At 36.3% G+C, this 23,740-nt stretch overlaps 1 protein-coding gene across 1 annotated transcript; it reads left to right on the top strand.

The window, feature by feature from the left end:
* The first annotated feature begins 1,357 nt into the window (after window positions 1–1,357).
* On the top strand, window positions 1,358–23,115 carry LOC109191719 (calcium-transporting ATPase 9, plasma membrane-type-like). Its single transcript, XM_019342369.1, has 34 exons — window positions 1,358–1,831; window positions 3,477–3,593; window positions 3,677–3,698; window positions 3,969–4,087; window positions 4,205–4,336; window positions 4,467–4,556; window positions 4,664–4,733; window positions 5,492–5,562; window positions 5,641–5,724; window positions 5,818–5,895; window positions 5,982–6,053; window positions 6,918–7,001; window positions 7,079–7,161; window positions 7,248–7,356; window positions 7,435–7,490; window positions 7,828–7,870; window positions 12,800–12,883; window positions 13,007–13,144; window positions 14,688–14,753; window positions 14,834–14,932; window positions 15,150–15,260; window positions 15,605–15,775; window positions 16,513–16,572; window positions 19,080–19,244; window positions 19,321–19,437; window positions 19,843–19,941; window positions 20,416–20,553; window positions 20,642–20,742; window positions 21,340–21,385; window positions 21,485–21,619; window positions 22,034–22,141; window positions 22,225–22,316; window positions 22,494–22,591; window positions 22,702–23,115. The coding sequence occupies exons 1-34, from the start codon at window positions 1,634–1,636 to the stop codon at window positions 22,704–22,706; spliced, it is 3,261 nt and encodes a 1,086-aa protein (XP_019197914.1). The 5' UTR covers window positions 1,358–1,633; the 3' UTR covers window positions 22,707–23,115.
* Window positions 23,116–23,740: the final 625 nt, after the last annotated feature.

Below are 23,740 nucleotides of genomic sequence, written 5' to 3'. Positions count from 1 at the left end.
GATTCTAGATTAGATTCTACTTTAGATGTTTGATGATTAGATGTTGTTGACTGTTCCTTTTGTTGGTGCGAGGACACCGGGGTTTGTTCCCCAAGTTATTAATGTTGTTTTGATGAGCTTGACTCTAGTTAGTTATCCTTTTGTAGCCTGTGCAGTCACCGTGAGTGGTGACTGTGGCGATGACACCCGTATTTGTTGGATTGGTTGATTTTAAGTTATTTAATATTACTTATCTATCTTGTTTAAGTTAAGTATTTGGGATTAAAATTTAGAAAAGTAGGGTGTTACAGGGGGGGGGGGGGGGGGGGGTCCATGCTGGTTCCAAACACCTGGGTTCGACTCCCAGTAGTTGCAATATTATTCCTAATCCACTGTCTGGGCTTGGGGCTGGTATCTCGGGCTGGGCTAGCTAAAGATTGCAGTATCAGGACGACTATCCCGAGCAGGGCTACCTGATTGCATGTTAACGGGGGACCTTCTTGGCCACTTTCGCCTATTACATTATAGTTCGGGACTCTCTAACCTTATGTTATTACTAGTTCGGGACTCTCTAACCTTGTGTTATTACTAGTTCGGGACTCTCTAACCTTATGTTATTACTAGTTCGGGACTCTCTAACCTTGTGTTATTACTAGTTCGGGACTCTCTAACCTTGTGGAGCCTGGGATTAAGACCAACAAACAAATAAATTTAGGATCTTCTTACATCCGATCCTAATATTCATACATATTCGTGAATATTACCGTATTTACCACATCAAGTACAAAAGTCATCAACTAAATGCCACCTAAATCTTTTTTCTTTCTTAATTCATAAATAAAAAATCATTAAATGCTCAATATAATGACAAGAGATTAGTTAAAATTGATAAAATATTGAATTATAAGTTGAATAGTGATATTAAAATTGTCACTATAAAATAATTAATTTAAAAGTGTCAAGTACCTTGTGCTCAGATGACATGTAGTGACTCTCCTATATGGGAGATCATGAGATCGAGCTTCAATGGAGGTGGTGTTGACTTTTTGTGCTTCAACAGATTTAGAAAGTATGAATGAATAGATACTACAATGTAACAGAGTCAATAACTTTCAAATAAATTTAAAAGTGGATATGGACTGGTCATATATAGTATAATAATAATAATTAAGGACTAAAATTTACATTTTTCTTTAAAAAAGAATTGGACAAAATATTTACAAGATTTTTTAATGGAAAATATGTCTTAACTTTCAAGTAAGCACCTAATTTGCTCACTGCACGAAGAATATCTTAAGTGGAAAGGAAGTCGCACAATCCGCCCTGCTACTGCGACGTTAGTGCAACGGAAAACATCTGAAAACCAAAAGAAGCGCGGGGAGGGAGAGAGAAACTCAAACACCCCTCCTGGAGATTCTCGTACGTACATTGAAAGAAATTAACAGTCAGCTCAGCAGCTGAGCGCCTGATCCCTTTCTCTCTGGCACTGCCTCTTTCGTCCATCTCTTCAAGCAACACTTTATTGCTTTTCACATTTACTACTACATTTTTCGCTGTTAACTTTCACTTTTCAACTTTATTCCTTATTCTACTTAGAGATCATACAGAGTTTGTGTATTAGTTGTGTCATTTCTCCTGCTTCTGAGAGCCGAAGATGAGTAGAGGCAGCGACATGGATGAGTTCAAAGGCTCGCCCTATCGCCGCCACAGCAACGACGATTTGGAGTCGGGAAACACTCGCGGCCATTCCGACGACCACGGCGGCGGTGGCCCACTTGATATCTGCATTTGTCGCCCGTTTGATATTGTCCGTACTAAGAGCGCCACGATAGACAGTTTGAAACGATGGAGGGTCAGTTTTTTTATCCCCTCTCTCTTTCTCTCCCTATGTTTATGCTTCTATTTCAGCTGTCATTCGTACACTGTTTCATTTTATATTTTGCTTCTTAGCTTGCATTTAGCTGTTAAAATGGAACTCAAAAGCCTGTGTAACAGTGTTATATGTTTGTATTTTGTTGGTTTCTTTTTGGCGCCTCTTTTCACTTTGAACTTCAGTTGCTATTAATTTTGCCAATTTGTTATTTGAAAATTTCATCAGATATTTTTATGATTTTTTTATTATTATTTTAAATTGCACTTCTAAATATGTCTTTCGATCCACTTAGGTTTTCCTTTTCCTCTTATTATTATTATTATTATTATTATTATTATTATTATTATTATTATTATTATTATTATTATTATTATTATTATTATTACTACTACTACTACGGAGTATTTTTATTTTTATTTTTATTAGTTGGGAGGAGGAGGGGCAGTTTGAAGGGGAAGGTATTATAGAACGGTTAAGCAACTCTCTGTGTTAGTGGTAGTACGACTGTATGAGTGTTTTGGTCTATTACTATCTACAGTATTTCTTTTCCATTCTTTAGTGCTCCCTTGGGAGACCGGTGGGATGGTAAATGACCATTAAGTATATATATATATATATATATATATATATATATATATATATATATATAGGTGCCGTGGTGCGAATGTGTTAACATGTGTACTTATAATGATTATATTGTGCACTTTTAGAAGTTCTGTGTTGCGCTTTTGATTATTGATTATATTTTGCATATTTAAAGTTTTTGTTATGCAGTTTATTATTTTTGAAGTTTACTTTTGAGTGATACTTGTAAGTATCATAAAATGCATTGTGGTGCACTTCAAAGTTCGCACCTGATGCTGCACACACACGCACACATATATATATATGGAAGTTTTAACAAATAAATGAAATAATTTTAATATATTTATATTTATTTATTTATTTTCATGTTTGATCTCTTTTCATTTTGTGACCAAACATGTCATTTTCTAGCTCAGAAGATGAAGGGGTTCTTTCCCTGCAATGTGACTTATTGACTAGGATGGTGGTTAATGTGAACATCCACTTTAGGATACCTGTCTCAGAAGAGGCAGTGTTCGCACTTCACAGAATGGAATTTCCTAATGCAAAGTGTTGATATTAATCATCTAAGGCAGCAGATTTCCATTGTTGAGCTTGATAATAGCCCTGGAATTATTTATAGTGTGTATTGATTAATTTGGATATATTGACACTGCAAGTTATTTATTACTTATTATGGAGTATAGACAAAGTAATTAAAAATGATGGTTACCCTTTCAAAAGTAGGATGCAGTTACCAAAAGGCTGGAAGAAGTCAAACCATACTATTTGGTTAGACATTTCCTTTTATACTAGCTGTCCTAATTTCCTAACAAATGTCTTCCAGGCTTATGTAATTTCCTAATAAATGTCTTACTGGCTTATGTTTGCTAGTCTTCTAAGTTGGAATTTGCCTAGCAAGATAATTCTGTTGCTATATTCACTTATCACCTGAAGATTTTAAAAAGGAATACATCTTTTTACTCCAATCACAGTCTTCTTGATTATTTAATTGAGGAGGGTGCCTAACCTAGAATTAAAATTCGTTACTTCTTTTCAGCAAGTTGCACTTGTCTTAAATGCTTCTCGAAGGTTTCGGTATACTTTAGACTTGAAAAAAGAAGAAGCAAAGAAGAAATTGCTAGACAGGATTAGAGAAGATATTGAAGTCCAACGGGTAAACTTTTGTTCTCAATTCCAGTGGTTTGGGTATTTGTTCTGTTCACTTTACTGATGTGATAGTCTCCTTTGCTTTATCAGGCAATTGTACTTTTTCAGCAAGGTATTCTCTATTTTTTCCTGTTATATGTTATGTTATTGTCAATCCTTCTTGAGCAGTGAAACTGTGAAAGCAATTTGATGAACTACGCACAGCAAAACGACTGTATTTTGATCACATCTAAGTACTCCATATTAAATGGAATCACATATTTTGACAAGCTTAGCAGTATGTAATTGAAATACTGAGCAAGTATCATAAATGAAGATTTCTTGCTTTATGGGTTGCTATAAAGGCTGCTTTGGTTCTTATGTATTTTCATATTGGGACCAGGAGCCATTGAACGGTTGCCAACAGATCAACCTCTAGACACTAAACTTGATGTCAGTGCAGGGGAGTTGGCATCAATGTCCAGAGAACTCGATTTCTCTGCTCTTCAGCAATATGGAGGGGCAAGTTGATTGTGATAAGAGTTCATTTTTTTTCTTTTCCAACCATATATCAATATTAGGCATTTATGCTAATCATAGTGTTTCTTCTCTCTCTATGTTGTGGTGGTCTTGCATTAGGTTGTAGGCGTGGCAGAAAAGTTGAAATCAAATTTAGAAAAAGGAATACATGGTGACGAAGCAGATTTGTTAGAGCGAAAGAACAGATATGGATCCAACACATATCCTCGGAAGAAGGGACGGAATTTTTGGGTATGTATTGATCCAAAGATTTAACAATGATTTTTTTTATTTTTATTTTTTGATAGTTTTATATAATGGGTTGAAGCAAATCTACTCTCTTAATATCATTATGAAGCTATTTTCTTTACTGCAATTGCAGATGTTTCTTTGGGATGCTTGTCAGGATAAGACTTTGGTAATTTTGATGTTAGCTGCAGCTGCCTCTTTGGCTCTAGGCATAAAGACAGAGGTAGTTCAAGGCACTTCGTCAAAGTATTTGTGCATTGTCAGACAGTTGATTCTGTGTGTGTATTTAGTAATATATTACTTACTATTATCTTATCTTATGTCTTTAAGGGTCTAAAAGAAGGATGGTATGATGGTGGGAGCATTGCTTTAGCAGTCATCATTGTCATAATTGTAACAGGTATAGGATTCACATGAAGCTTTATCTCTTTACTCTTCTTTAGGTTGATCTTAGCCCTTGTGGGCAATTCCAAAGATTTCATTTGCTTGTGCTTGCTCAGTGGTTTAGAGTGTGGTCAGTTTTATGATTTGGCTTAAAGCACTATTTTACCTATTTTATTCATTTCTAGACTATGTCATTATTTCAATATTTTTTTTTTTTTTTTTATTTAGTAAAGATGCTTTTATAAAATTGTGGAGTAATTGTTCATTGGAATTTATATACTATTGGACTAGGGAGGCCTTTTCATTATTGTTTCTTCTGTGAATACCTTGAAATCATTTGTTGAACACATATTGGCAGTTGGCACACAACTTTCTGTATGAATCTTTTGTTTCTCAATTGAATTTGTAGGCTGTTTCTGTTCTTGGTTTTATGAGAATACCTTATGTTCAATTTTATAAACACATATCCACGGAAGAAGTGGTGGAAGGACCTTTTGTCTTGTCATATGTGATCTGAAATGAATATCTATATCTTTTTGCAATAATGACGACACCACAATGATAAAGATAATGATGATTAGAACAAGAACAAAACAATAATAATAATAACAATAATAACAATAATAATAACAATAATAATAATAATAATAATAATAATAATAATAATAATAATAATAATAATAATAATAATAATGATAATAATATTGTTATTATTATTTTTTGATTTTTTTTTTTTTTTTTTTTTTGTTTTGATTCCCTGTACTCATTATGCAGCTGTTAGTGACTACAAGCAATCACTTCAGTTCCAAAGTCTGAATAAAGAGAAGCAAAATATACAAATAGAGGTATCTCTTAAATTGTCATGTTTTCTTCATTTGCTGTCCTTTTCCTTCTGCTTACAGTTCTTGGTCCAAAATGCACAGGTGATTCGAAATGGACGAAGAGTTCCAATCTCAATATTTGAGATTGTTGTCGGTGATGTTGTACCTCTAAAAATTGGTGATCAGGTGAACTGAATCTTTTTCTTCCCCTAGTAAGACTCTTGACTCATGGATCTTATCTACACCTCTGCACTTCCTTGCTCAGAATATTTATTTCAGGTACCTGCTGATGGACTTGTAATCTCTGGACACTCTCTGGCACTTGATGAATCAAGCATGACTGGAGAAAGCAAGATTGTGAGTATTCGTGGGAGTTCTATTTGAAGATCTTTCAATTATCATCTCTAGCTTCTTATTTAACTGGAATTTTTTTGTTCTACCAGATACATAAAGATTCAAAAACACCATTTCTGATGTCTGGATGTAAAGTAGCAGATGGCTATGGGACCATGCTGGTAAAAGTTTTTATAATGTTTCTTTCGATTTCATGGTGGATGGACATTAGTTGCACTTTGTGTTACTTTATTCTTCAGATTACCTTCATGAAATTGTCATTGTCTAACTTCTTTTAGTTAATCTTGATTGTCTAACTCATGAAACGTGGTGAAAGAAGTGATACTTTGAGGTACAAACATGGTACGAATACGAAGTCAGTCAATGTGCATAGTAATTTTGTCTAATTTATTGTTCTCTAATTGTTCTGTTGAAATATAGAAAGTAGGATTCTGATGCAGGCTGGGGACATGGATATGATGCAGGAAGGCAACAATACTTTTATCAATCATGTTAAAATTGACAATCTCTACTAAGTTGTAACTCCCTGCAGTGACCTCCAAACTGTCAACTGTTTTTTTTTTTTTTTTTTTCTTTAGAAAGTATACTTAAATGGATTTCTGTGGATATATATTATGTCCATATCTATAAAATATTCACAGATATGATTCTTCAAAGTTGGTTAATTGCATGTTGGAAAATAAAGTTTTATAATGAAATTTGGGAAAGAGTCTATAAATTGTTTTTGGCTAGGTCTACTTGTGCTTGGAGTTTTGTATGTCTGTACTTATTTGGTCATATCTTACCATTCTGGTGGCTTCAAATGCAAATATGCAATAGAAAATTAGTGTTCCTCTGCTGTTGATCTGATCTTTTATAGGGTTACCAAAATTCTTATGGCAATTTTAATTTAATTCTGTTGCAACTTTATTGAGACAAAGCTTGTAGTCCTACTTACAACATTATACTGTCTGGCATCTTCAACAGTTTTGACCCTTAACTGGTGAACTTTTCTAATTTATGTATGTTTTAATGTCTTCTTACAGGTAATAAGTGTTGGGAGAAATACAGAATGGGGATTGCTGATGGCTAGCATTTCAGAGGATAATGGAGAAGAAACACCTCTTCAGGTTGAAACTAATCTTTAGGTCTATGAATACTAATAATGTTTCAATATAAACATCCATAATTCTATGTATGTTGCCAGGTCCGTTTAAATGGAGTTGCAACATTTATTGGGATTGCTGGGCTCATGATAGCTTTAGTTGTTCTGGTTGTCCTTATGGTCAGGTATGCCTTGAATGCAGTTCAACATACTCATTGTGATGTCCACATTAGTGTTCCACTACTCATGATTCTGAGCGTTTAATTTACAGATTTTTCACTGGGCACACCAAAAATCCAGATGGTACTGTACAATTTAAAGCTGGGAGGACTAGAGTTGGTGATGCTGTAGATGGGGCTATAAAAATCTTTACTGTTGCTGTAAGTTTGGATGTACACTTTGTTTTGTTTTCAGTACAATCAGTTTAAACGTTCTACTAACATAACATAAATCTCTAGGTTACCATTGTAGTTGTGGCTGTACCAGAAGGTCTTCCCTTAGCTGTCACTCTGACGTAAGTTCACCCCAATTATAGTCCTCTACCATTTTATCCATTCTATTAAAACTAAGTTAATAAACTGTACAGAAGCTTTGGTTGAACTTTTTCATTGATCATTTCCAATGTGATGCAATCAGTGATCTTGTTTCAGCTGTCTCAAGAGTTGGGCGTTAAAAATAATTGGACTCTCAATGCATGAATCTCTTCATCTAATTCTCTGACCTCTTCCCATTTCTATTTCTTTTTGTGTTTTTTTTTTATTACATGAATTACAGGTACTATTTTTCCTACCATGCACTTGTTAGTTACTCTCAGCAACACTGTAACATACTCCCTGAATATTGTATTGTAGGCTTGCTTATTCAATGAGAAAAATGATGGCAGATAAGGCTTTGGTATGAATATTTATATTACTAATTTTTCTTTCATGTGCATTTTATATTGCATATTTTATGTTACAGTACTAGGAGAGAAAAAGAATACCTCTTGAGAGTTCTCCCTCTTTCTGTATGTCTTTAGGGTTAGTCAACCTCCCCTTAAATACTAGCTTGATCTAGACTGATATGGTATGCTAATATTCTAGTTTCCTAAAATATAGGATACTCAATCACACAGAATATTCTATAACACTCCCCCTCAAGTTGGAGCAAAGACATTGATCATGCCCAACTTGTTACACAAATAACTGACTCGGGTTCCAGTAAGGGCCTTCGTGAATAAGTCCCCAAGTTGTTCTCCTGTCTTCACAAATCCTGTGGAGATTAACCCTTGTTGTATCTTCTCACGTACAAAATGACAGTCAATCTCTATGTGCTTAGTTCGTTCATGGAACACCGGGTTTGATGCAATATGAAGAGCACCTTGGTTATCACACCATAACTTTGCAGGAATTGGAGCTTTGAAACCAGACTCATACAAAAGGTTGTGTATCCACATTACTTCACTCGTTGATTGTGCCATCGCTCTATATTCAGACTCTGCACTCGAACGAGAGACTACATTCTGCTTCTTACTCTTCCAGGAAACCAGATTACCTCCAAAGAAAACACAATATCCAGTTCTTGATCTACGATCCTCTTTGGAACCTGTCCAATCCGCATCAGTAAAACACTCAATCCGAGTGTGACCGTGATTCTTATACAAAATTCCGTGTCCCGGAGCTCCCTTTAAGTAACTCAAGATGTGCTCTACAGCTGCCCAGTGATCAATAGTTGGAGATGACATGTACTGACTCAAAACGCTAACTGGGTATGCAATATCTGGACGGGTTACGGTCAAGTAGTTTAGCTTCCCAACCAATCTCCTATACCTCTCAGGATTTTCAAACAATTCCCCTTCCTTTGACAATTGCAAGTTCGGTATCATGGGAGTATTGCATGGTTTAGTACCTAGTTTTCCTGTTTCAGAGAGTAAGTCAATAACATATTTTCGTTGGGAGAGTAATATACCTGTTTTGTTCCTCATAACTTCAATACCCAGGAAATACTTTAGTGGTCCCAAATCTTTCGTTTGGAATTGACTGTGAAGAAATGACTTGAGAGACAAAATCCCTTCGGTGTCGCTCCCTATAATGACAATGTCATCTACGTAAACCACCAACCAGATGATACCTGTTTTGGACCACTTGTAGAACATGGAATGATCCGATTTGCCTTTCACCATCCCAAACTTCTCAACAACTTGACTAAATTTTCCAAACCATGCACGTGGACTTTGTTTCAGCCCGTACAACGATCGCCGAAGACGACATACTTTCCCAGACTCCCCCTGAGCAACAAACTTAGGAGGTTGCTCCATGTACACCTCTTCATGAAGATCCCCATGCAAAAAGGCGTTCTTGATATCAAGCTGATGCAAAGGCCAATCATGAATGGCAGCCATTGAAATGAGTAACCTGACAGAAGTAAGCTTAGCCACAGGAGAAAAAGTGTCAGAATAATCAACTCCATAAGTTTGGGCATATCCCTTAGCCACAAGACGAGCCTTCAATCGAGCCACAGATCCATCAGAATTAACTTTGACAGTAAACACCCATTTACAACCAATAGATCTTTTACCCGCAGGCATAGTGACCAACTCCCAAGTACCATTGTGATCCAAAGCGTTCATCTCCTCAATCATGGCATTTCGCCACCCAGGATGGGACAAGGCATCCCTAACAGTCTTAGGAATGGAAATAGACTCAAGGGAAGCAATAAAAGAACACGAGGCATGTGACAGCCTATCATATGATGCAACAGAGGATATAGGATAAGTACAGGTACGTTTACCTTTCCGGGTGGCAATCGGACGGTCATCAATTAAGACTGGATCTGATGACATAGAGGTGGTGTCAGGGCACGGAGTCTGTACCGAGTCTGGAATGGGAGGCGGTGCCGGTACGAGTGTGTCAGGTCGAGGTCGACGAGAATACACTTGCAAGACAGGAGGGGTAGGAACAGGGGAAGGAACAGACGACGTTACCGTATACATCAATATATCATCCTCCTCCCCCTTACGAACAGCATCTGGGGATGAAGGAAAGAAAGGGACGTCCTCATGAAAGGCAACATCAATGGAAACAAGGTACCTACCAAGCTCAGGAGAGTAACACCGATACCCTTTCTGCACACGGGAATATCCAAGAAACACACACTTCAAAGACTTGGGATCTAACTTGGTGACATGGGGACGGACATCTCGAACAAAGCACACGCAGCCAAATATACGCGGGTCAACATGGAACATAGGCTTTGAAGGATACAGAGTATGGAAAGGTGTTTTCCCACCCAAGACCGCAGAGGGCATCCGATTAATCAAGAAACAGGCTGTGGAAACGGCATCACTCCAAAACTGCTTGGGAACCCCCATTTGAAACATCAAGGCCCTTGCAGTTTCAAGCAGATGTCGATTTTTGCGTTCAGCGACCCCATTTTGGGAAGGTGTATCAACACAAGAGGACTGATGTAACATACCCTTCTTACGCATATAAGAGACAAAGGGAAAAGAAAAATATTCTTTTGCATTGTCACTACGTAAAACTTTGACAGGAACACCAAATTGAGTCTCAATTTCAACACAGAATCCACAAAACACCTCAAAAAGTTCAGAACGAGACTTCATTAGATATAACCATGTTATTCGGGAAAAATCATCAACAAACGTAACAAAATACTTAAAACCAAGTTTAGAGGTCACAGAACACGGACCCCAAATATCAGAATGTACTAACTCAAAAGGAGCAGACGCTCGTTTGTAAACTCTAGGACTCAAAGGCACACGATGGTGCTTGGACAACTGACACGACTCACAATGTAAAGAAGACAAACTAGAAAACTGCGGACACAATTTCTTCAACAAGGGAAGGGACGGATGCCCCAAACGACAATGAGCTTCGACTGGAGTGACAGCACCTGAACAAGCAATAAGCCCTCGCCTCGTGGTGTCAAGAACGTAGAGGCCCCCAGACTCGCGCCCCTTACCAATAACCCTCTTCGTCAAAAGATCCTGAAACAGACAATAATCAGGGAAAAACGTAACAGAACAGTTTAAAGTACGGGTAAGCTGGCTGACTGAAATTAAGTTGAACGAAAAGTTAGGTAGATGCAAGACAGAAGACAAGGGGAGCGAGGGGATGGGCGTAATGGTACCGGACCCAAGAACATGGGAGGTAGAACCATCTGCTAAGGTGACGGGGGAACTATGTGGGCGAGAAGAAAGTGTGGAAAACAAACTAGAGTTACCTGTCATATGATCCGTGGCACCCGAGTCTATAACCCACTTGGAGGAGGATGAGAGAAGGCACGTAGTTGCATTACCTGAGTCAGCAATAGCAGTGACTGAAGAGGAGGATGAACGCTTTAAAGATTCTCGATACTGAGAGAACTCAGCAAACTCATCAACAGAGACAGTGACCGTCTTGGAAGACGCCTCAGCGGTGGATGCAACATTAGCAGTCGGATTTCCTCGTTCCCTCAACCATCTCCGACAATCCCTTTTTATGTGGCCAGGCTTATGGCAATAATGACACACAATACCACCAGAAGTGTATCCCTGAGAATTTTTACCATTCCCACTGCGAGGATGACGGCCAACAAGAGCATTGTTTGACGGGATAGTAGCCTCAAGCACATTTGGTTGCGATTGCACCGATCGACTTAGACGTGGGAAAACATCAGCAAGAGAAGGGATTGCAGAGCTACTAAGAATTGCAGACCTCGCCGTGTCATACTCAGAAGGGAGACCTGCCAAAAAACTCAGAACACCCAACTGTTCATGTTGGTTTTGCTGCTCTTTAATGTCAGCAGTGAATGGCATAAGCTGATTAAGTGCCTCAAAAGTCTTCTTAAATTCCATAAAGTATGCAGGGAGAGACAAATCACGTTTTTCAGTACGGAAAAAAGACTTGCAAACATCATAAACTCGAGTGACATTCCCCTTTCCAGCATACAAGTATTCCAAATACTCCATTAACTCCTTAACAGAGGCACAATGACTAATGAACCCAACAACACCCTCATCAATAGAATTACGGATTTATAGGAACAAACGGGCATCATCTCGAACCCAAGAAGCATCTTGGTCAGCCAAAGGTTTGGACAAGTGGTCACTCTTATCCATACTAGTAAGATAAAGTTTAACGACATGAATCCATTCCAAGTAATTAGAGTCATTAAGCTTACAATCCGTGATTTTAGAACTAACAGGAACTATATCAGTAACAACCACAGACTTATTCTCAGCCATACCCACAAATATTTGAGCCCAAACAGACCAGAATTTATGCCTAAAAGTGAGCCTGGAGGGGTACGAAACAACCTAACCTTAGAACCGGAGCGGCGAAGGTCCAAACTAAGTCCAGAACCGAGGAGAAGGGACTTAGGCGACCCAGGAACATGCGACGGAAAAATTTTCCGGTGGCCGGAATGCCCGCACGCGCCGGCGCGTGGGGCGCGTGGCGGCTGGTTGCCGCGGCGCGTGAGCCTCACGCGCTGCCTAGATCGACGCCGAAATCTGCAGCTATGGTCGCCGGTCGCCGGCGAACCTTTCTGTCTGGGTGGTGACGGCAGCGGAGCGAAAAAAAAAAATCCCTTTATCGTGTAGGCTCAGATACCATGTTACAGTACTAGGAGAGAAAAAGAATACCTCTTGAGAGTTCTCCCTCTTTCTGTATGTCTTTAGGGTTAGTCAACCTCCCCTTAAATACTAGCTTGATCTAGACTGATATGGTATGCTAATATTCTAGTTTCCTAAAATATAGGATACTCAATCACACAGAATATTCTATAACATTTTATATAGGCACTTTGTGGTTGCATGTGGTGAGAAAACAATTACAAATGCAGGTTAGAAGACTATCTGCTTGTGAAACCATGGGTTCTGCAACTACCATTTGCAGTGACAAAACTGGAACCTTAACATTGAATCAGGTCAGCAAGCACTTTTTTTTTTTGCTTTGGGGTGTGTGTGTGGGGGGGTGGTTCCGAGTGGAGTAGAAGAGAAGGTTGGCGACTATCTTTCACCCTTTGTATTTAACATTTTCTTCTTTTCAGATGACTGTGGTTGAGGCTCACATCTGTGGTGAAAGAGTTGACTTAGCTGATGCTAAATCAAGATTGCCTCCAAATACCATGTCTCTTCTCCTTGAAGGCATTGCACTGAATACAACTGGCAGTGTTTTCTTGCCCGAGGTAGACTAATAAAGTTTAGAGTTGTCTTTTGGTTGAGTGAGTTCATCATCAGTCTATGTTTTAAATTTTGTACTTGAGACTCCTACTATGCAACTGATATTCATGAGGGAATGGATCAATCTTAGTTGATGACACCTTTATTATCCTCCAAAAGTTATTGTTTCTTCTCCTTGAAGGCATTGCATTAATAGTTTAATACTATTGACAGTGTGTGTTGGATTTAGGCTGATAAAGGCTAGAGACCTAGAGTACTCTTTAGGTTGACTGTGTTTATTTTTCTATATGTTCTTTTTTTTTTTTTTTTTTTTAAAAAAAACTTGATTCCTTATTTTCTTTTTGTAGATTTATATTAGGACACTGATATTCACATGGGAAGGGGTCATTATTAGTTGACAGCATCTTTTAATTGTTCTTTCTTTTTAAAGTATAGGGCAACAAATTGCACTCATCAGTGATCCCAATAATGGCTGCATTCTTCCTGTTTTATTCAGTCACCCTTGGTTAATTTGACTGAAGGTTGGCGAAGGAAACTTGGATATTTTGTCAACCCTTGGTTAATTTGACAAAGGAAGAGAACCTCAGAAACTTGTGTTAATTAAATTAAGAATCTTAGAAACTCGAGGAAATTCAATTGAAGTTGTGGCTTGATTTAACAATAATTTGATCTTTGTTGATTTGGATAAAATAATCCAAGTTACACTATGCTTAGCATTTGAATGAAAATTTTCTCATACTTGTTTTTCATAACTGTGGTTTTGATCTCATTGCATTCTGAAGTTTAACTTAGATTTGTTTTTGATAATTTTACAGTCCTCAGGAACTGAGAGTTTAGTCTGAGTTTTCTCATAATTAATTGTATAGTTTGAGCTCCTTTCCTCATTTTATTTCAATATAGTTAAAGAGAATGCAGAGTGGCCCCTGATTGTTGAAAAAATTAATCAGTGATGATCACAATGATAAGTTTCTCCTATTAGGATTAAGATATTAACAAAGTTTTACATTTGATTCATCTTTCCATCATTCTAAACTAAGTTAAATTATATTGTTTGAACAAGATTTTCATCGTGGAGAAATAGAATACATGTTAGCCTGTCTAACTAGATTAGTATTAAGGGTTAGTTCAGTTCAATTCAGTGTCTTCATTATACTTGAAATGAGAAACAAAGTAATTGGTAGATGAATAAGGGGTAGTTAGAGTGTAGTTAGGTTTCTCTCTATGCCTTATGTTTATTTTGAATTCTGTGGCTAGTAGCTTATTAGCTTATGTATAAATAGGGTTCCTTCCTGTACAGCAATATACGAATATACACACTGTTCTTTCTAGCTTTCAACACTTAACAGTAATCAAGTGTTTAAATCATGATATATTTCTCATTATTTATGTGATATAGCATATGCAATTATTTTTTGAGTATCTTCTTCCATCCACGGCAATTGTCCTCCTACCACATTAGTATATTGCAATGCATTTTTATTAGTTCTAACATTTTGCTTGAGGAAAGAACTTTTACCTACTCGCGTTTATTGAGCTTGTCTTTGACAGGGTGGTCTAGTAGCTGAGATCTCTGGATCACCAACAGAAAAGGCCATTCTCCAGTTTGGGATTGATGTAACTTCTCTTTTTGGTGTTAGTTGATAACTTCTGTACATGAGAGATATATGTATATTAATAAATATTTGCTTATATAGCTTGGATTGAAATTTGATGCTGTTCGATCTGGATCATCAATTATCCATGCTTTCCCATTCAACTCGGAGAAAAAGCGAGGTGGTGTTGCAGTAAAAGTGGTAATCTCAGCTAGTCAGCTATTTACTTGTAAATTTGTTTATTTCTAGTTTGTATTTTACTCAATTTTGTAATTTTAGCTTTCATTTATAATTTGTTACCCTAGGGTGGTATTTTCTAATTTTCTTATGCATTGGGAATTCATCACTGAAGACATTATAGATATCTAAGTCTTTCTAGATCTATTTTTTGCACTCTTATATCTTAGTTTTCTGGCAGCGAGATTCTGAAGTTCACATACACTGGAAAGGTGCTGCCGAGATTGTGCTATCTTGCTGTACTAGTTATATTGATGCAAATGAAATGGTGGTGCCTATGGATGAAAATAAGGTTTGAGAATTTGTTGGTTTTTGCATTGAAACTAAGGAGTTGCATTTTTTTTTCCTGGTGCTCAACTACCCATTTACCCTTGCTTTTCATTTGCACTTTTACATTGTAGTTTAAGCATATATATAAAGAATGGAAAGATAATACACAACTAAGGATAATCTTCTGTTTCAATTGTGTATTCCAATAGACTTTCAAATCTATATATATGTTAAATGTCCAAACTATAGGGAGAAAGGAAAATATATGCTGTAGACTGTAGTTGCATTTTTTTATTTTTTATTTTTTTTACCGTTAGCTTATATAATTTTTCTATCACTGACCATTTCGCCAAATTTGGTCAGCAGATTATGTCCTTCAAGAAGGCAATTGAAGATATGGCTGCAGATAGTTTGCGTTGTGTGGCTATTGCCTACAGGTCTTATGATGTGGGTAAACTTCCTGCCAGCGAAGAGGAACTTAACCAGTGGGACTTACCAGAGAGGGACCTGATTTTACTTGCTATCCTAGGGCTCAAGGTATTCTTTTGCACATGTATTACTATCATTTAAGTTTTCTAGTTTGGAAATTTTAAAAGTTGAGTATTTTGAACTGTTTAGGCTCTCTGCATTCTTTATCTCCCTATCCTTGATAATGTCCAAAGAAATGTCTTTTGGAATAAACTGATTATCTAACTTCTATGATGCATGGAAACTTTTAAGGGTGAGTGTTTTCACATTTTGAAAAGGTTTCCTTCCTCAACAAAACTTATAGAAACTCCATAACATGTTTTAGGATCATTTCCCTAATTTATAAATTTAAAAAAAAAAAATCAAAATGCCCTTCCTAAAAACAAACTAGTGAACAATTAATATTTATGCATATTTAAAGAAAAAATATTTGCAAATACACTTTTATATTTATTATATTTGTATGTTTCCCTCTCAGTTAGTATCCAGCATTTCCTAGTTTCGTTTTCCCATTTCTTATTTCCATGCTAATTATTCTAAAATTAATAAGGCAGTGCTATACTTACACAAAATAATAATATAAAAATATGGCAGCTCTTCATAAACAAATTTACTTTGTTTTACTCTAGTGTTATATTAAACTTCCTCGTGGTTTTACTTCAACTTATTTTGTCCTTGTTGGATGTTTGGTTGTACCAAGATTCAAATCTAATGCCAGTTCCTTATTGTTATTGTTATTATAATCATTATCATCATCATATATTTGATTCTTCGGTTTATGACTAATTGTCAATTGTACAATGCAGGATCCTTGCAGACCAGGTGTAAAAGATGCTGTGCAGTTATGTACCAATGCTGGTGTTAAGGTAAATCATGCACAGTCAGAGTTCCTCATTTACAATTCCCACAACAATTGTGGAACCTCCCCTGCCCCTCCCCGCATGTACCAAAATATTAAAAAAAATAAATAAATAAATAAAATGATGCATCAAAGATTCAAAGATCTACTTGATATAAAAAAGATTTTGGGAAACTGCTCTACATGATAGTGACCTGTCCTAATATGTTATTTGCAATGAGTGTTGCTAGTTAGTTCTTAAATGTCTCCGTTTGAGACTCAGTGGGATGTAGTTATAGGTATTGTTAGAATCTAAGAGAAGAATCTGTATATTTCACACTAAGACAAAAGGATACACTTAATCACATATATATACAATAAATTGATACTATCTATGGTAGGGATTGGAAATCAATACCTAAGATCATGATAGACTAATGACTAAATATATGCCTACCATGTATAATGTCTAACACTGCCTCTCAAGTTGGAGCATAGATATTGATCATGCCCAACTTGTTACATAAGTAATCTACCCGGTTTTTTATGCCCAACTTGTTATAGTGATCACATGCAAAATGACTTTCTCAAAAAATCAATCGAAAAAGCTACTTTGAGCAGCTTTTTGAATTTTAGCATTTTGGAGCAATAAGCTGTTACAAAAACCTAATTAATCAAACACTAATATTGGTTGTTTAACCAAGTCAAACATCTAATAGTGGTCAAATAAGCCAAAATTGGATGATAAGCTAACTATGTTACCGAACAGGGCCTTTAGGTGCTTTCATCTAGAACAAAAGGGCACGGGCAATTTTCAACAAATGGCGGTTCTTTCTTTCTGCAACACCATTCTGTTGGGGGGTGTAACCACAGAAAGTTTGATGTATGATACCATTTTGACTCATAAAGCTGGAAAAAGACTTGAAATGAAATATTCTTGAGCATTATCACTTCTCAAACACTGTATAGTCTTATTAAATTGAGTTTTAGTTTTAGCACAAAAATTTCGAAAGACATCAAACAATTCATCCCTAGATTTCATGAGATACAACCAAGTACATCTAGAGAAGTCATCAACAAAGGTTACAAAATATCGAAAACTATATTTGGACGTAACCCGACATGGATCCCAATCATAAGAATGAATTAACTCAAACAAGGAGTCTACTCCATTATTTACCCGAGAAATATAGGGAACATGATGATGTTTTGCAAACTCACATGAGTCACACTGCAAAATAGTCAAAGACTCTAAACCAGGACACATCTTCTTTAGCGTTGATAAAGATGGACGGGCCAAACCAACAGTGCAACTGAAAGGGGGAAACATTGCTCACCAAACCTGTAGATTTGTTCTCGAGTGATGACTGCTCAAAGACATACAGACCACCAACCTCCTCCCCCTTACCAATAATCCTCCTCGTCAAAAGATCCTGGAACAGATAGTAGCCAGGGAAAAACATAACAGAACAATTCAAGTCACGAGTTATTTGACTAATAGAGAGCAAATTGAAGGGAAACTTTGGAAGATATAACACAGAAGTAAGGGGTAGCAAGGATGTTGCAGTGGCACTACCTTTACCCAAAACAGTGGCTACAGACCCATCTGCTAGAGTAACGGTATGGCCAGAAGTGATGTGTAGATATGTAGAAAAAATATTGGAGTTACCTGTCATATGCTTAGAAGCCCCTAAGTCAATGACCCACTCTGATACCATGTTAAGTGCTGAAGATAGAAGAATAGTGTGTATATTCGTATCTTGCTGTACAGGAAGAAGCCCTATTTATACATAAGCTATTAAGCTACTAGCCACAGAACAAAGACAAGGCATAGAGAGAAATTCTAACTACACTCTAACAACCCCTTATTCATCTAACATTACATATTTTATCAAACCCAATCTTCCATTAGAAGAAAACACATTAAATTGACTCTTATTCTGTTCAAGTGAATGCTATTTCAGGAGAAATAGTTACCTCAATTGTTAGCTTGAGTTACCAGTTTGCAAATATATTCACTAAATCTCTTAGGTAGCCTAGGATTAAATAAATTTGTAACAAGCTTGGAGGTTATGATATACATAATCCAGTGGAGAGGTGATATGTTAAGGTGGACTAAGGGTTGGACAGTTACTATCCAAACATCCTTTTAGTATGTTCTCATCTAGCTAGATTGAATAACCTAGAGGTTGTTTTCATCTCTATACATACATGTATAAGCATTCATTTGTTCATTACCATGAACTTAGATAACTTCTCCTTCTTGTTCAACAGTTATAGTGTAACTTTCGACTTCCTCATACCATAAGAGGGAACTCCTAACCCTGATGTAGTGTAACATATACATTTTTAATGGAATCTATGAAGATTTAAATGCAAGTTTTACGATATGCAGTGTTTGTATTCAGTCATTCATATTTAATGTACAACTGCATTAGTGATAATGATTGGGGTTAATTTTCTTTTTCTTGTGTGCTGATATTTTTAGTTTGTTAAAGTTTATTTTTTGTTTTGTTTCCTCTTCTAATATAATAGGTAAGGATGGTGACTGGTGACAATCTTCAGACTGCAAGAGCTATAGCTCTGGAGTGTGGGATACTTGCATCCGATGCTGATGCTACTGAACCAAACTTGATAGAAGGAAAAAGATTCCGTGCCTTATCTGAGTCTGAAAGGGAAGAGATTGCAGAGAAGATATCAGTATGTTGTGGAGGTTGGATTGTTAAAACCATCTTTAGCTGGGATATAGCCTTATTTTGTCAATCGATATCTACAGGTCATGGGAAGGTCATCTCCTAATGACAAACTCCTGCTTGTCAAAGCATTGAGGAAAAATAGACATGTTGTAGCTGTAACTGGAGATGGCACTAATGACGCTCCTGCTCTGCATGAGGTGAGCATAGACCCTTGCATATTGCATCATGTTCTCTTTGTTCTTAGAATCGTTTGTGGTTGAGTGGTCCACCATTTGAATTTATTTTTTTTTTCCCTGAATGATACACTAAATATAGGAGTAGACCCATGAACAATGGGGATTTCAGATTATCTATAAATTTTTGTTAGACACATAGGTAGCTTTAACATCCATCATTAAATTGTGAAAACATAGGTGGAAGGACATTTCCAGTTTTCTTTTGTTTTTTTTTGTGTGTGTGTGTGTGCGCGCTTTTCAACAGTTTTAGCCAAGTCTTAATTCTTTCTTATTTCCTCTGCATTATTTCTTCTCTTTCTGTTCTCCTCTCAAGTTTTTGGAATCGCTCCCTCACAAAGTTTGTTGTACTGTTACTTCTTGCGATAGGCTGATATTGGTCTTGCTATGGGTATTCAAGGAACTGAGGTTGCTAAAGAGAGCTCTGACATAATCATATTGGATGACAATTTTGCTTCAGTTGTAAAGGTTGTATACACATTCCTAAGCAAGTTCTCAGATCTTCAATTGGAAACCATGAAACCTGATTCTTTTCTATAGATAAGTTCAGGATATGATGTATGAAATTTTTTTAACTGTGGTTAAAACTAAACCAAGAAGTTTGAGAATGTCAATGTGGCATTTATTTGTTTATTTTATTTTATTTTACTTTACTTTTTGAATGGAAGTTTGCATTGTATTCAGAAAGATACTGAGAGGGTGGCATCGTTTAAACATACATTAGTTATGTATTGTATCAATTGTAGAAGTCTAACTAAAGCTTGGGTTCCTTTTGATCAGTTTCTGAGTTTTCCATCCCAAGACTTCATGCCATCAATGATGTTAACTCACATACAAACTATTTGTTTAATTTTTATTTTTTTTTCTAGTGGAACAATGAAAGCTTTCCAGGAATAAAAATAGTATGTTGACACTAATGTTTGCCTTTGTCATGAAATGTAGGTTGTTCGATGGGGCAGATCTGTGTATGCTAATATCCAAAAATTCATACAGTTTCAGCTTACTGTAAATGTTGCAGCTCTTATAATTAATGTGGTGGCTGCAGTTTCTGCTGGTGATGTTCCATTGAATGCTGTGCAGGTGTGTACTAATAACTCTATTTTTGTGCTTATTTGACTTGTGTGTTAGTTTGATATTTCAATTCTTTCTTTTTCATTTCTCCAAGCAGCTTCTTTGGGTAAATCTCATCATGGACACTTTAGGAGCCCTTGCTCTGGCCACAGAGCCACCAACTGATCAGCTAATGTGCAGGCCTCCAGTTGGGCAAAGGTTACACTTGTTGGTTGAATTGGAATGACTTGGGCTCAGTGCTATATGCGATTTTATAGCTACTTGCAATTTACTGGCTATTCATTTCATGCTCAATCTAATTGGTTGATCCATAATACACGCGTTATATATATATATATATATATATATATATATATATATATATATATATATATATATATATATATATATATATATATATATATATACATATATACATATACATATATACATATACATATATACATATATACATACATACATATGTGTGTGTGCGTGCACTCGCTGGGCTGATTAAATTTGCGGTTGAAGGGTATTTTATTTTGAGGAATTCATGTAATTTCTGTTCTAAACTGTATAAATCAGGCTGGAACTTGTTTTTATTGAATTTATTAAGCTATACTTTATATAACAACTCAAAGGTAAACTGTTTGTTTTCCACTTATTAGGACTGAATGGAGTCAGAATCCATGTGATTGTGCTCAAGTAGACTGCTTCAATCAGTTGTCTTCTAGTTGGATTGTGGTTAATTATTTGTTCAGTTGTATTATGGTGGTTTGGAATACCATGAATCAAATTAGTTCTGTGTTATTTCAGGGAACCACTTATAACAAATATCATGTGGAGAAACCTTATAATACAGGTGTGCCTCATCTGAAACTTAATTCTCAGTTTTCATACTTGTTTAATCATTCATTGTTTTCTTCTATGAGAGCTATATCTTGGTGATTGACAACTGCAGGCTCTGTATCAAGTGACTGTTCTTCTAGTTCTCAACTTCCAAGGTAAAAGTATTCTGCGTTTGGAGCATGACAACAGTGACCATGCTGTCAAAGTGAAGAATACATTGATTTTCAACTCCTTTGTCCTTTGCCAAGTAAGTCCTTTGAATAATAGATGTGACCATCGCCTAATACAGAGTTGCTTCTTTGTCCTGTTGTGTGCTATATGTTTGTGTCTTGATCAGCACTGCAATCAAATTAGGTAGGGTAGTATGGAGTATTTTGTTGTGCTACATGGGGTAAAGTCATTTCTTGTGTTTGTAGTTTCTATTTTCTCTTTGAGGGTCTCTAGTAGGAACAAAGAGAGCTGCTAAGACTGTCCTTAATATAGCAATGGAGGATGCAATGCACACTAAACTTCGTGCTCATGCCATGTTGCACATAGCTGATGAAGCTTCAGGCTATTGCCTCAGATTTTAATATTTCATATGCATGCATAGCTGTCTCTGCCTAATTTTGATGCATCATTGCAACCAAGTTTTACTTAGTTATGCACGATCCTTTTACAGGTGTTTAATGAATTTAATGCTCGAAAACCTGAGGAGATCAATATTTTTGAAGGAGTACACAGAAACCGTTTATTTGTGTCTATAGTTGCCCTGACTTTGGTGCTTCAGGTGATTCTGCTATTTGCTTTTTACCTTTTGAAATTTAGTCATTCATATCCATATCATTAATACAAATCTTTTATCTTTCTCAGGTTATTATAATCATGTTTCTTGGGAAATTCACTTCAACTGTTAGACTTAGCTGGAAGTTATGGCTTGTGTCTGTTGCTATTGGCTTTATCAGGTTGGTGTTTGGTTTTAGCTTTTTGTATTAAGAACATGCTTTACGAGTGTGGTTTGATTTACACTTTTCGGTTGCCTACATAGTACATAGTACATACCCTTTCCCAATTATGGTGTACGTTTGTACAATGTTGTTAATGTACGATTCTTGGGTTTGTTGGCATTTTGATTAAAACAGCTGGCCTCTTGCCATAGTTGGGAAGCTTATACCAGTTCCAAAGACACCATTTGGTGAAATCTTAGGCAAACATTTCCATCTGCGGAGGAATGCAAGGGGTATCTATTGATTACTGTTATGTTGTTGCTTGAAAACAATAGGGATTTCTTTTGAAAAGCTGAAGAGTGCATATATGCTAACATCCTATCTTTTATGTGCTTCAATTCAGGGTGAACCAACGGTACACAAGCTAAATGGCATTACTGCAACTATGTCATTAATTCCTGATGTACAATACACGAGTTCTATATATTCTCATCTGACTGCTGTTCTCAAATTTCTCTGGATTTTTGCTTGTTAGCATCTCTTTGAACATGCAATTGACTTGCTAGCTATTATCAAGTTTACGGTTCTATTTTCATTTGCCTCTTACTTTGGATATATGTGAGGCTACATACAGTGTAAGTAAAATCCATGCAAGCTTTGCGTAGAAAGATAAGCAATTGCTACTGCGTAGCCTACTAGTTGAGAGCTATGGGTGTTGTTTAAAGCCATTTCATTTACGGACATGTAATGTAATTGTGACTTGGTTTGTAACATTGACCAACACGTTTGCTATTAATGACTTGTGAAAATTGATTCTGCTGAAAACATTGTTAGGAAATTTTAACTTGGGGCGAAGAGAACATATGGAAACAAATGAATCAAGAGCTTCAAGTGATGTATTTTCGGAGCGTTATGCTGTGCAACCGGACGCACCATGTAAGGTGCACACGGAATTGGATCCATAATTTCTATATTATAAATTCATAATTTCTATACTATAGATTCATAATTTCTAAACTGTATAGTTATCAAATTATGAACATATAATTCAGTGATTTGTGAATACAGAGTTCAATAATTGAAAATATGAACATTGAAAATTATGAACATAGAGTTTTGTAATTGTGAATATAGAGTTCAATAATTATAAATTTATAATATAGAAATTATGAATCTATAGTATAAAAATTATGGATCTAATTCCGTGTGCACCATGCATGGTGCACACGGTTGCACGGCATAATTTGCCTGTATTTTCTCAGGCCATCCATATCAATGTAATTTATATGTGGTTTTTGTTTAAAAAAAAAAAAAAAAAAAAAACTTGGAGTTGATGTTTTAGTGATGTGGAAGCTATTTTTAGGCAATTATTTATTCCTGCCAAACAATAAATTTTGTCAACTATTAAAAAAAGAAAAAAAAAAAAAAAACAGAGCAGGCGC

Source organism: Ipomoea nil, unplaced genomic scaffold, assembly GCF_001879475.1.
Source record: "Ipomoea nil cultivar Tokyo-kokei standard unplaced genomic scaffold, Asagao_1.1 scaffold1719, whole genome shotgun sequence".
NCBI lineage: Eukaryota > Viridiplantae > Streptophyta > Magnoliopsida > Solanales > Convolvulaceae > Ipomoea > Ipomoea nil.
This window is presented reverse-complemented; position numbering and strand designations above follow the sequence as displayed.

Excerpts from the sequence above, each read along its gene's own strand:
- LOC109191719 (XM_019342369.1), top strand. The coding sequence starts at position 1,634 with ATGAGTAGAGGCAGCGACATGGATGAGTTCAAAGGCTCGCCCTATCGC. Across the intron at positions 7,357-7,434 it reads TAAAAATCTTTACTGTTGCT|GTTACCATTGTAGTTGTGGC; the intron begins GTAAGTTTGGAT and ends ATAAATCTCTAG. Across the intron at positions 19,942-20,415 it reads ATTTTGCTTCAGTTGTAAAG|GTTGTTCGATGGGGCAGATC; the intron begins GTTGTATACACA and ends CATGAAATGTAG.